Source organism: Taeniopygia guttata, chromosome 14 (genome assembly GCF_048771995.1).
Source record: "Taeniopygia guttata chromosome 14, bTaeGut7.mat, whole genome shotgun sequence".
Taxonomy (NCBI): domain Eukaryota; kingdom Metazoa; phylum Chordata; class Aves; order Passeriformes; family Estrildidae; genus Taeniopygia; species Taeniopygia guttata.
In genome coordinates, this window is record NC_133039.1 from 9,662,427 (window position 1) to 9,676,279 (window position 13,853).

At 38.9% G+C, this 13,853-nt stretch overlaps 1 protein-coding gene across 4 annotated transcripts in view; it reads left to right on the top strand.

The window, feature by feature from the left end:
• Nucleotides 1-13,853, top strand: part of MRTFB (myocardin related transcription factor B) — a 68,364-nt gene that overhangs the window by 13,428 nt on the left and 41,083 nt on the right. For all 4 annotated transcript variants that reach the window (XM_072935702.1, XM_004176638.6, XM_072935703.1 and 1 more), the window contains exon 3: nucleotides 4,118-4,290. In XM_072935702.1, the coding sequence (XP_072791803.1) occupies nucleotides 4,137-4,290 (154 nt within the window). In that variant the 5' untranslated portion in view covers nucleotides 4,118-4,136. The remainder of the gene's footprint in view (nucleotides 1-4,117; nucleotides 4,291-13,853) is intronic.

The following is a 13,853-nucleotide window of genomic DNA, read 5'->3' on the forward strand; positions in this document are numbered from 1 at the left end:
TTTTATCTTTTGAAGATAAAATGTTTAAAAATAAAAGGAGCATTTGTCTTCAGCAGTTAAGAAGATAGCAACCACCTACAATCTGTGAGAACACTTACATAAGGCTCATACATTGTACAGGAGTTCTGGTTTCCCAGTGCTGGAACACTGTTCTTATGTACTTGTCAGGGAAATGTGAACCAAAGCCTCCTAGCAGTGCTGATGGAGATTCTATTTTGATAATGTATTCTAAAGGCTAAGTAGGAAAATAATTTTTTTCTAGTTTTCACTTTTCTACTCTTAAACATTTTGCTGAATTCTATGTTTAAAAAAAACAAAGACAAAAACCCAACAAACAACCACCTAGCTGTAATCATTTAAGACTATTGGAACAATTGAGTAATGTGATTTTTAGTTTCTGAAAATAAATTGATATTATGCTTTCTAACAGTTCATAAGCAGAAATGGTTTTCATACCTAACAGAGTGATGGCTCACACAACTTCAGGTGTCTTAGCTGCAAGGAAAAGAGGGGAAACCCCTTGCGTGAAAACTGAATTTTGTCAGATCAGCCTGGTATAAAGGTGCTTTCTTGGATTATATTAAGTAGAATTCTGAAACTTTAATAGAATGGATTTTTTAAAATTGTATTTTCCTGTACATGTTTTTACTTTTGAGTTTCATTTATGTTATTAATATACTTTGTGTATAGGTCTGCTTCAGTTCAGGGGTTACACAGATAATAGTTACCATCTGTAAATGCAGATGGCAGATCTGGAGTAATTCTTCAGGATCGAGGAGGCTTCAAACAAATGAGAAAGGGGAGGTAAATTGTTATCTTTAATATAAAATATGAGTGTCACGGGCTTTACATTCTAAATCAGAGGTTTCTGTTTTGCACATGGTTGATGGATAAAGTCTTCATTGCACAGGGTTTGATTTTAAACAAGGTGATCAAATGTTTTCTACTACTCATTTTCATGTTTGAATTGTTAATGTACAAACAGTTGGTTATATTAGATACATCAGAATGACATTACTTTTGAAGACTGAAAATAGATGGGAGACATTCTGCATATCTTTAGTTGAGTTTTATGTGAAGTAAATGCTACTGGTTGTAGCCTGTACCAGATGCTAAAGCAGTTGTATTCGGGTGGAGCAGTTAAAATGAGTGTGCTAGAAAATGGTAATGGTTTATTATCATACATGAAGCAGTGTAAAAATACATTTACAGAGATGTTTACAGATGCATTTTGTCCTCATTTATTTCTTTTTTGTTTGTTTAGAAAGGTATCTATAAAAGTTATTTTTTAAGTTCCCAAATTAGTTATTTCAATCAATAAGGAAAACTCTATGCCAAAGAAAAACTAGTAATTTCATGGATGCCAAGTTCAGGAGTTGTCTTCAGAGAGTTGAACAGCTGAATGAATTCTTTATTAGATTCTAATAAAACAAGATATAATAATCAAATTAATTGTTTATATTTTATTATTGCAAGTCTTCAATTTGTCATCTTTATAGTATTTTTTAGAAGTTCTGTTTGTTGATTAGTAAGGAGCTGTAAGAATTCTAGTGTATCTATGCCAGATGTTCATGATGTAGGTCACTGATTTTTTTTCTCCCTACCAAAAAAACCTGGAAATGTTGGGTGGGGATGTGTGTTTTCCTTTTTGGGGAAGGTTAAGAGAATTTGTTGTTCTTAGCTCAGAAATATTTCTGTAGTCTGATACAGCAGCAGTTCATAAGTAATAATGAAAAGAAATGGGAGCAAAATGTGATTTGAGATATAAGTAAAGAATTTGAGGAATTTAGACTTTCTGGGAATACTAGAGTGTCTTTTGTTCAAAGATTATGTAGCAACATAGCAATAGGGTTGTTCTAGTGTTAGAGGATCATTTGAGAACATACCTGGGTTTTTAGCAGCCTATCTAAAAGATTAAGGAAAAGGGAAGTGCAGTATCTGGGACTTCACTGTGAATTGGAAAGTTTAAAATTAGGGTTAGCGTTCTGCACTGGAGAACTTTGGATTTAGACGTTTCCTAATGATGACATTCATGTACTGTATGAAACCACAATGAAAATAGGGTCCTGAGAGTCATGACCAGCAGGAAAAGAAATTCTGTGTGAAGCAGGTGGGCAGAGCGTTCATACTGAGGTTGCCCAGAGATGGTGAAATCACCTGCTGTGGAGACTTTCAGAAGCTGACAAGGCAAGTTCCTGAGAGCTGGTAATCCCATGAGATGGGGGGATGGACTAGATGACCTCCAGAAGATCCCTTCCAACCTGATCTATTAATGTTCAAACCACGGATCAAGCACATTTTGTGTGGGAAGTCAAACTTGTTTTGAGTTGTGCTGCTGTGCTGCAATCAACATCATTTAAGTGCATGCTGTGTTCTCAGTTGGATCTGGACAATAAATCCACATTTCTGTACATTCCTGAAACAAAATGAAGATATGGACACGTTACCAGTTCCACAGTGCGTTGTAGAAGTGGTGAAAGTCAAGCTGGTTTTATTCAAAGCATGATGTTTACTTATCTGTCATGGGGAAAAAAATTAGTCAAAGCTAACCTGCAGCATAACAAATGCTTTAGTACAAGAAGATGTGTCTATTAATTTCATCTGATTTGAAAGCATGAATACAGCTCATGTGGCTTAATCTCGTTGAAAAGTGACTCCAAGGCAACTCATAACTAGTAAATTCTGGATAAAATGCTGTGAATATGAACAGATAAGCAGCTAAATTTTCAGTTAAATTCTGCTTTGGAGAAACCTGCTTGGTTAATAATGTACTTAATTTGTATGAGTGAGTGGGAGTTTGAGGAGAGTGTAATGTCAGGAAATCGAGTGAGAGCTGAGTAAATTATGCTTCTAGAAGCTAAGAACAAAGAAAAAAAATCTTGCATAACAGTAAGTTAATGTGTCTTCATTTAATGTGAAAACTCCAGTTGGTAACTAGGGAAAATAATGAAAAATATGCATGTAACCGTGATAATTGTTCTATTTAGGTTGTATATCAAGCAGTACTTGCTTATATTTCTTATTTTTCAACTCACACTTTCAGAACATGATTCTCTGCCCTTTTGTAGTATAGGCCATTCTTTGGTGGTCATGAGAATTTTTTGTCATCTTGGTTTTTAAATATCATGTTAACACTTGAAATATTTTGGTATTGATCATTGAAACATATATTGCATTTTCAAAATTCTGAATACACACCCCAACATGTGGTGTTTATGTTCAGAATATTTGAAGTTTAAGGCTGAGTATGGCAAGCAGTTGTGTTTCTTAAGAAAAATAATTAAAAATTAACAAAGAATCTCACAATAATAAGACATTTCTTCATTTTTCTGAGTTGGATCTTTCTGAGTTGTTCATATTTCATATCATTCAAGTTTCCAAGAATCCAGGGATAGGACTTCATTGATGTCCATATTGATTTATTGAAATTTTAATGACTTGATAGTTCTGTGAGGTATAAAAAGCCTGTACCAGTAATTCATACTTCTGTCTCTCCTTACTGTAGATTAAGTACTACACTAATGATGGAAAGGAAGGATATAGTAAATTGGGACTTTTCTTCAACTATTCAATAAGTAGCTAGTGTGCAGCAAAATTAATTTTAAAATATTCATGGCTAAAAGCCTTGCTGGAGAGACTGAGGATTGACTAGTTCTGATATAGTCCTTTGGTGCTGTGAAGTCCTGTCTAAGTACTGACATTGATTTGGGATCTGAGAGTTGTGCGGAGCTTCAAAATATTAAAAGCCATTTGTATGTTACAGTACACATAACATAAATGATACAATGCACATTAACATAAAGCACAATATATTAATTCAGCATTCTCTAATAGAAGCTGTTGGGATAAAGGGATGTGCTGATATGCGGGTGGGGACACAGGGTGGGGCACAGGAGCTTCTGGACATCCATGGGTGATTTCTGTCAGCGTGAGCAGAGAAACTCCTGCTTTCTGTTAAATTGCCTCTGACTATATTTTTGCCAACCCCCGAATATTTGTGGGAAATCAGAAGGTAATGTCCGAATTTGCGTGCGAAGCCCAGGTGTGCCGGCAGAGCAGTTGTGAAGCGCTGTCGGTGTTGGCGGAGCAGAGAGTGACCAGCGCGTTGTTTCCGCAGAGCGCCGAGGCTGCCCAGGATGGAGCCCGCGGGGCCGGCGGACGGCGAGGACGAGCCCGGGCCCCCGGCGCGGCTGGCGCCCAGCCCGCACAGCGAGGCCGTGGCACACGAGCTGCGGGGGCTGTCGCTGCAGCCCAGCCCCTGCCTGCCGCCCCTCACCGAGCGCAAGAATGGTGAGTGACGGAGGGAAGGAGGGAGGAGTGGGTGTCCGGGCGGTGACCGCTCCTGCCGCGCTCAGCTCAGGTGCTGCGGTGTCGGGAAGTCGGTCCCGGGAGCTTCACCCGCCAGGGCAGCTCTTGGAGCAGCAGCAGGCGCTCTGGAACATAGAGTGGAGTTGAGGAGATTTTTCAGTTTTAGTTTAAAAGCTACAGCTGGTGTATACTACAAGTATTGATGAAATACTTTTGAGAGTTGTATTGTTATTAGACAAAAAGGGATAATTTTCAGTAATGAGATTTTTTTTCCTGCATAAATGATACATAATTAATGTTTTGCATTCTATTGTACAAATTTTAATTCAACATTAGAATACTTCTGGAAAATTTGTTTTTTCTTAGTTTCCTGTAAAACTAAAATGGATGAGGTAGGTAGCTGTGTCCTGTCAAACCTCTAGAGCAGCCAAACTATTGCTCATCTATAAGTTCAGATTTAGTAATTTTGGTTAATTTGGTTAGAAACATTTTTTTGTAGAAATGGTGAAAGTCAGAAGCAAATTTGTAAAATTGAACTTTGAACTTAATGAATTTGCATTTAAAGTAGCTTTAATAATTTAATAATTGTACTTTTTACTAAAAATTGGATATTTGCAAGAGTATTTTAGCATGTCACTACTTTATAAAGTCTATAAGTGTAAGAGATTGCCATTCACAGAAATACAGTGGCGCTTAAAAATATTCTGAAATTTTTAAGGGTATTTTTTTGGTAAGATATTTTTATGCAGGAAGCATTATGCTTACTGTGAGCTCTGGTAGTGATCCTTTAAACCTTTTGTTTACTTGAATGAGTCTTTTGGCAGTAGTCCAGTAGGAGGCTGAACTGTTCTAGTGTTGTTCTGCTGTGTTGTTAAGCTGACTTGCACAAGTTAGTAGAGAAACTGTGTTTCCAGCTTTTCCAATGTCACTGCAAGGGTAGGAGGCTTCTGCTCTGGTTTGGTTTTGTTTACCATTGAGGTAATCACAGCATGCCTGGGTGAGCCAGCAGTCACTGGAGCTGTTACTGCCTTCTCCTTTTTCACATTTTCCTCCTCTCCCCTGCCCTCTGCCCCACAGATGCCAGTCCCAGAGCAAAGCAGGAGTAAGAGTTTGGAGGAGTAAGGGTGGGCAGAGCTTGGCGGGTTTGCTGCAAATTCGCATGGTTAGCTTAAGTTCCAGTGGAATTATTGTCCCTTGAGTTTACAAAGGAACGTTTATATGCTGTGCCAACTCTGTCAAAGAGGTTTTAACTTCCAGCAGAGGATCAATAACAAAACAGTTGGAGTGCATTAGGAGCTTAAGCTTTTCTAGTCACTTATTACATGCGGGTATTTACTCCCTGAACAAAGACGAATGGATAATTTTGGGAGCTGGATGTTGTATGTCAGTCTCCTGGACTGTCATAATTTTAAGATTCTCCTATTTCATTTGAACTGTTTTCAAGTTCATGGCTGTGTTGCTAATGAAACTAATTTCAGGTTCTCATTAGTCTTCATCTTTCTGGACAATGGGGCAGTACATACAGTGCATTGATCATGTAAACGTGTGCCCTGTGTATTGCAGTGGTTTATCATGCCTGTTCTCCGGAGGCCAACTCTTGCTCCACTTGCTAAAAAGCAACAAAAGTTCTTATTTCATTGGTTCTGCTCTTCACACTTGTCACCTCTTGAGTGATGACAGAGATGTGTCTGTGACTCTGGCAGTCTCATGACAGCCATGGGTGTACAGTCCTCTCATGAGCAGTGGGCCTGCTCACGTACATGGAGTTTGAGAAACAGGCTCTGCATTTGCATCCCTGCCTGAAGGATGCTGGGTTGGGTCCAGTATGTGCTTTTTAGGCAAGATGCTGTGTCCTTAGGAAGGACAGCTTGGGGGAAAAGTGACGTGGATGAGGCTCTTTGGAAGCAGGAGGGAGAAGACTGATGCCTGGGTGTTGAGCTGGGCTGTGGTGGAGGGAGGCTGACAAGAGTAGCAGCAGCATGGCACGGCCCAAGTACCAGTGAGAACAATGCGCTGCCCACACACTGTACCACAGCTTCATGCGCTGTGTCTGAGAGCCAGGAGGTGGCAAGGGAGGGAAGGATAGGCTGTCTGCTGCTGACAGCAGGAGGGTGGATGGGAATGATGCTGTCTGCAGCTTTCCAACCTGCTGTTTCAGAGCCAAATGATGGGAAGGGATTGCACATGCAGATACCATCAAAAAAAGGAAGTAGTTTATGACCAGAGCTTTTTGCATGCTGAATTAAAACTCTTCCAGAACTGGTGAGCATGCCACTTTGGCTGGAAGAGGGAGCTGTGAAGGGTTTGGGTGTGAGGAGCCAACCTCACAGCAATCATTATTTCAAGGCACATGTAAAATAGAAAACTCCTAGCTTGTGTTTTACAGCAGCTTGTCTTGGCTCTGCAGTGCCTTCCCTGACTCTCACTGTGCCAAACTCTTCTTGTGACAGTGGCTACTAGTTTCTGAAAAAGAGACATATAAGTTGCCCTTCTGCGGTTGTCATCCACAGGTGGGAGCCTGGTTATATTCTTGTAAAATGAGTGGATAAGTGGCTGGCACCTGTCGGGGCCATTCAGCTCTGCATTTTGACCATAAATCACATCAGAAGGGGAGTGTGCCCATTCCTGCCCTTTATGTGGTGTGGAGAAGCAGTTCTGTTCCAGGCAGTGGGGGCTGTGAGGTGTCTGCTCCTCCAAACTCACAGCCAGCATAGGAGTGGGATTGCTTCTGCTTCTCTTTGGCGTTGTGCATTATGAACTGGAGGAGGATAGAGAAGGTGGTGCTGTGCCTCCCATGGCTGGCAGAAACTGTTCTCCAGCAGAATTGGGGTAATTGAGAGAAGAACCAAGAGTCTTGGATATTTTGTAGGAAAAAAGCCTTGGAACAGTGAACATCTTAAAGTAAAAGCAAGACTGGTAAAATCTCAATTAGGAGAAAGCAAGAAAGCAGCCCAAAGAAAGCAGTGTCCTTGGCTGTGTAAGAACAGGGACACTCAGGAGGATTGACTCTGAGGCACTGAGGGTCAGGTGAGAATTGCAGCTTCCTGTGGGCCTGAAGTGCTTGTGGGATATTGTGTGGAATTCAGGGGACGATGGAAGACACACAACACACACACACACACACACACACACACACACACACACACACACACACAAAAAACCCAACACAAACAAAACCAGATACTCCAAATGGTGTATATTGAGTCATCCTAAGGGACCAGTCAAGTCAGCTGGGAGACACAGTTCTTAAAATAACTGAATGAAATCCTCATCTCACTTAACCTAATGGCATTATTTAAATAAATGTGATGATCCAAGGGATTTTTTTCTGGCATCTAAGAGTTGTGGTATATTAGTTTGCTTGTTATGTCTTATCTTCCACTCCCTCAGTATGTAGCACTGGTTACATGCATTCTTGGCATAGTTTTATGGCTTCTGAACAAATTCTCAATCCTCGGTGCAATTAATGGATTTGAACTGCAAATTTGATATTAGGGAATCAGGTGAGATTTGGGACATTCTTCTTGCATCTGTGTATGACAGGTTTTTCTCCACTCCTCTAAGATCAGTGATTAGGTCTGCTTTTTCCTCTTGTAATGATATATAGGAAGGTCACTGTGCTTAGTGTTTATTTTCATGAGAGAACTGGGAGAGACATGGTGTAGAAAAGATGGTTAGTGAAAAGACTAGAGAAAAAAATTGAAAACGTAGTTTTGATTAAAGTAATAGCTTAGCAGGGAATATAATTGAAAAATCATCTTAGATTCAGCAGTTTCATAATCACTAGGCTGAAAGCAGTGAAATTTGGAAAACAGCATGCAGATATTCTGATTAACAGCACCACCACCAACAATAACATCAACAAACCAAACACAGAAATCCCCCACAAACCAGACCTCTAAGGAAATGTATCCTTAAAGGACTGTCTAGATAAAGAGGTGCACAATTTCTGTAAGCTGAAAGTAGAAATGTGTGTCTGCATTTATAGTCATAAATAATGTGTGTGTACAGTGGAGGTCCAGAGAGCCTGTGGAATCTTCACCCATGGAAATACTAAAAATCAGACTGGGCACTGTCCTGGGTGAGCCTGTTCCAGCTGACCCTGCTCCAGCAGCACTTGGGCCAGGGGATCTCAAGAGGCTGCTGCCAGCTTCAGTGATTCTGGGGTTTGTCTTTCCATTAGGGTTTTAATAGCCCATGGAACATCCAATGCAAATATTCTATTAAATAATCTTTGCTAGGCACACGCAGCATATATAATTAATATATGTTTGTCTTTATGCTTTGGGTTTTTTGTTAGTGCTCTGTTTTTTTGGGGTGCTGTTTGGTTTTTTAACATGTCAGTAGAAAACAGAAGTCCCTTGGTCTCCCTGTAAATGTTTGAATGTCATCCTATCTGTTCTGAGAGGAGAGCGCAAACTGAGTAGGTACTGATTTCCCAGTAAGTCTGTCTTTGTCATTGGTACTGCCAGTTCCCACAATCCTAGCATTCCCAGGCCATCAGTCAGTGTCTACAAGGAACAATTTTCAAATATTAAAGCATGTGAAAAGACATACAAGCCAAAACCCAGAGATCTCTAGGGACTGTGACCTCTTAAATGGAATATAGTCTGACATTTTCACAGGCTACATGAAAGAATTCCAGAAGGGTCATTCCATTTGGTAAACTTCTAAACAAACATTCCATCATTTTAGTTTGATTTATAGATATTATTTTTTTAAATTATCTGCTTATTGTGAAGAGATTAACACAGGAGACATGACCTGTGACTGACTCAATTCAAGGCATATGGTATATGTGAAATCCTGTTTGAGGGCCTGGCATTTGAGTGATTATAGGAGATACAGAAAGCATGTTTTCCTTTAAAGAGATCACTTGATCAAACTGTCTTGTTCTGACCTTTTTTCTTCAAATTCCTTGTGCATAACTAAATGCATAGCTAGACAAGAATGTTGAGTTAATTTTAAATTCCATTTATAATTGTTTTAAGTTGTTAGAACTATGTCCTAACTGCAAATGTTGTTGTTGAAGTGTCAGTTTGTGACAGAGCCACTACGAGAAGGTAACGCAGAGCAAACAGAACTGGTAATTGCTGTGAAGCACTTATTATAGGCAACTTTTTCAAATCAGAGGTAGCACAGTGGATGACTAAATATTGTCCTCTACAGGAGAGATATATATGCAGTTAAATGTAGATCTTTATAGTTAAACATATACAAAAATTAACATTTTTATATATTCTATATACACATTTAAAAATATTTATTAATTTAGATGTGTATATGGGCAAGACCAAATGGAAGGTTTTCATTTCAGCAATGAACACTGCCAACATATGTCTTCCCTTAAAAGGAATTTGTGTGGGTTTTAGTGGGAGAAGTAGAACATGCAGACTTGTAAATTTGACATCACTGTAAGTGTTTGGTATTTTTCTGGGAAGAGTGACTGAGGTAGATGGTGACCATTATTTGTTTAGTTTGGGTCTTTCTTGCCACAGTGGTAGAGAATATAGGCAGAACAGAGCTCCCCTAAAACAATTCCCCTTAATTAATAATTTGAAGTAATGTTCTTAATGTTTATAGAAGTAATAGAATAAATTATAATAGGGGTTATGTAAACTGGTGCTTTAGTTTGTGTAGTCAGAGCACTGTTTTCGTATGTGAAGAAATTATTACACCATGATTGAGAACTAGATTATCCTAACACAATATAAAGCACCAAGATATTCATCAAGGTGTATGTAAAGCCAAGGTGAAATAGACATTTGAGTAATTGGGCTTTTTTCCCACTTGAAAATGTTATTGTGGTAGTGAAAGAGTTTAAATACCCAAGGGCATTTGGTTTTGTTTTGTTTTTCTTTTTGATGGGATTGCGAAGGAATGAGTTCCATATGATGTGAAGAGTTGGAATGTACTGTTAAAGCAATTGTTGCTTAGTTACTTGGTGTTTAATAAGGTTGTGAAGCAGCTCCCAGTGAGTGATGTCACTCAGCACATCACTGATGCTTCAGCAGATAAGGGTTTGTTGTGAGGGGCAGACAGGCAGACTGTCTTTGTCATTGGCTGCATTGCTTCCTCCTGTACTTCATAATTTTGGTTAATATCTACTAGACACTTCCAGATGTTCTATTTTTTAAATAACACTCCTGCTGTAGGCTGAAGGTTGGCAGAACACTTGGAAGTCTGTGTTGCAGAAGAATGGAAGGAACAGCATTGATGACCTTAGATGTAAAGCAACCATTTGTGAAAAACTTATGCCATACATTGCTATTAAATGAGATTCTGGCTTATGGAACTGACAGAAATGTTCCGTTCTGAGGCCTTTTTTCTTCATTTCACCCACTCTTATGCAATATATTCAACTTTAATTGAAATTCAAATGAGAGGTACTTCTGCCCTCTGAAAATAATGCAAATTCTAACAGATTTCATTTTCACTGAAACCAAGACTTCTTGTGTGTCTTTTACTTCATCTTCTGGTTTGGATACACTGATGCAGTTTGTAACAAAGTTCAAACCTGTAACTGAAAAACACATGCAGTACTCAAGATTTTCTTTCAGCTGAAAGAGATACTTCAGTTTTGTTGTTTGATAGAAACTAGTCTCTCAGCCACAATTTTGGTTTTGGGTCGTTTTAGGTTTCTCTGTGATCCTCAGTTTCATTTTGCTATGTGTAATGTTAAAAACAGCTCATTTGAAACAGGTATATGCTCAAATTGCAGAGGTTTTATGTCCAGTGTTTAGTTTGGAAATGAGTAGTTCTCTCTATTACAAAACATTCTCTATTACAAAACATTCTCTATTTAAATAGTCAGCAGCAGAAAGAGAAGATGAAAAATTTGCAATTTGAAAAAGTTTTCTGCCTGTTTTTAACAATGCCATCAATTTCAAATGACAATCTAAATTCCAGTTCACTTTTAGATACTGAACACAAAATAATTTCAAACTCTGAGTGGAGTTGTAAGATCCCAAGCTTTTTCTGCCCCTAATTTATATTGTGTAATTCATGAGATGTTCTATTAACTGTATTACTGCTAAAATAAAGAGTAGTCAAAGAACAAACAAGTTACTATTGTTTCACTAATACTTACTCTGGAGGATTTTTTGTGGTAGGTAAAAATGGGTGATTTGAATGGGAAGGTATTAAGTTCCCACTTGTAAAGTCACAATTTCTTTTCATAGAAATGTGGAATTAGGGTCCTATAAAACCAGCAACCAAAGTAACTGAAATACAAATCAGTTTTTATCTGTCAAAACAATCTTCAAGGCAGATACTGCCCAAACATATGTAGTGTATTCCATGTATTAGTGTGGTGGTGGTGGCTCATGATAGAACTTCTGCTATTTCATAAGAGCTTAAAATATTACCATCAGATTTGAAAGTGCATGAGTAAATCTGAGGAGTCATTGTGGTGCTTTAGTCACAGGTAAGAATGTATGTAAACCATTCTAGAGGAGTTATAAACGTATTTCCTTCAGCAGGGAAGGAGTCCTTAAATGGCAGGTGGGTCAGCACTGGGGACAGCAGGCAGCACTCTGCCTTGGTTCACATGGGACCTGCTCAGGACCCCTTTGAGCACCTGGGCATTGGCAGGGAGCAGGTGAATTCAGTACTGGAACAAGCTAACAGTGTTTCTGTTCCTTCTAGTACAGCTCTTGGGAATGCTGACCAAGTCCATCATAAGAACATGCACATTTCCCCCACTGCAGTGCTGTGGAGCTGGGAATTGTGAGATGCCTCCAGGTGCCTGTGAAGCTGTTCCAGAATTTCAGACTTTTCCAACAGACATGTTGAGAGGATGATTAGTTTTTCTTTGAAGCCTTACCAGTAAAAATATAAGAACTATATTGTTGCACACTCAACTCACCAGTAAAACCAAGTTATCAATTGAGCTTGGATTAAGGTATATTCAAGATTGCTGGGAAAACAAAAGGTTGTTGGAATAGGAATATTTTTTCATGATATAGGACATAAATGTTATTCTTCATGCAGGAATTTAAGACAAACTTATCCCTGAGCAGAATATCCAGATATTCTCCATATTCACAGTGTAACTGATTCTGGAGCAGAATTATTTCCTTCTTAAAATGCATCTTTTCTTTGTCTTCATTTGTAATGTCTGTCCTCACCCAACTATTCCAAATATTATAGCATTTATTGGCAACAGCAGTATTTGGTTACATGAAAAATACACAGACCTTTAATCTCTCCTAGTCTGTACAAGAATTTCCTCATTCTTATTTTTCATGAATTCTGTGATTCCTGCTTTTCTTACTAAAGATTTTTCATGTTATTGTTGAGATTTTCAGATCAGACTTCTTAAAGGTCTTCCAAAAATTTCATCTCTATGTTAGGCTTGTATTGAACTAAGAGGTGAAGTTGAAGCAAAATATGAGGTATAACTCCAAGTAGCTGAAGCATAAACACAGTGATCTGCTGTGGGGTGGCTACTCTTGGAAGGGGGAGGAGTGGATAGCACAAACTCTTGGCTAAACTCATCTTTCTGAACAAGAGAAGTGCTCCTGAAGGCTTGAACTGCTCCCACTGCTCCCAGCTGCTGTTACTGTGGTCAGCTTTCACCTGAGCACTCTCAATTTATATAAAGCACTATAAAGGGGTAGGAATGGATAGAACTTCCTTCAGAAATATGGTGTTTGAAGAAAAATGTCTTCCTCTTGCTTCTTTAATTACACATTTCCTCATTAGAGCATGGAATTTTTAAAATTTCAAAATACTGTTTTCTGAATCATTGGAAAATCAGTTCAGAGTGTGTGAAGTGCACTGTACCCTTTTGTAAAACAATTTGTGCTGTTATATATTGTTACACTGTTAGAATATAGTTCACCCATCCAAACAATTAACTTCTCTCTTGGTACAAGAAAAATGTGGAGTTATAATCTGTTACATCAGTAAGTGTGTAATATTCTGTTTATTGACTGTGTCAGAGTTTAATGTGTGTTTGAGTTTAAGCAGTATGTGTTTGTATTCTTCTTGTGTCAGTTTTTATTCTCTGAACGTGTGGAGTTTCTCAACAGTAGTTTTGTTTCTTAAGCACAGTAAGTGTTCAGCTGCAGGCAGTGAGGAAGTTAATTTGATTTATGAAGGAGCTTTTCCGCAGTATTTTTTTCTTGTGTTCAGTTAAAATCACTGCAAAAGGAAATGTATTGGAATAGTCTGTAACTTGTATTTAAGCAGAACATAATTTAAGCTGATAATTTTTATATAAATGATGTGCAGACAGCTGATTTTTAGGCCGGGAAGGTGGCCTCAAATCATTCATGCTGCAAAGAGTTTTTGCCTGTATTGTCAGCTCCTTACGTGTCAAGAGGCTGCTGAAGCCTGGTGAGCTCACGCCTCCTTGGAGCCTGCAGCTCTGAGCAGATCTAGGTCTCCCTTCTCCCAGCAGCAGCAAACAGGGAGAGGCTCCAAATCCTGCTGGCTGTGCCAGGCAGCTTCACACCCCGTGCTGTCACTTGCCCTGGCAGTGCACTGTCAAGGTGAAGAGTCAGTGCTTGCTGATCTTGTAGAAAGATCCAAAGAGGAAA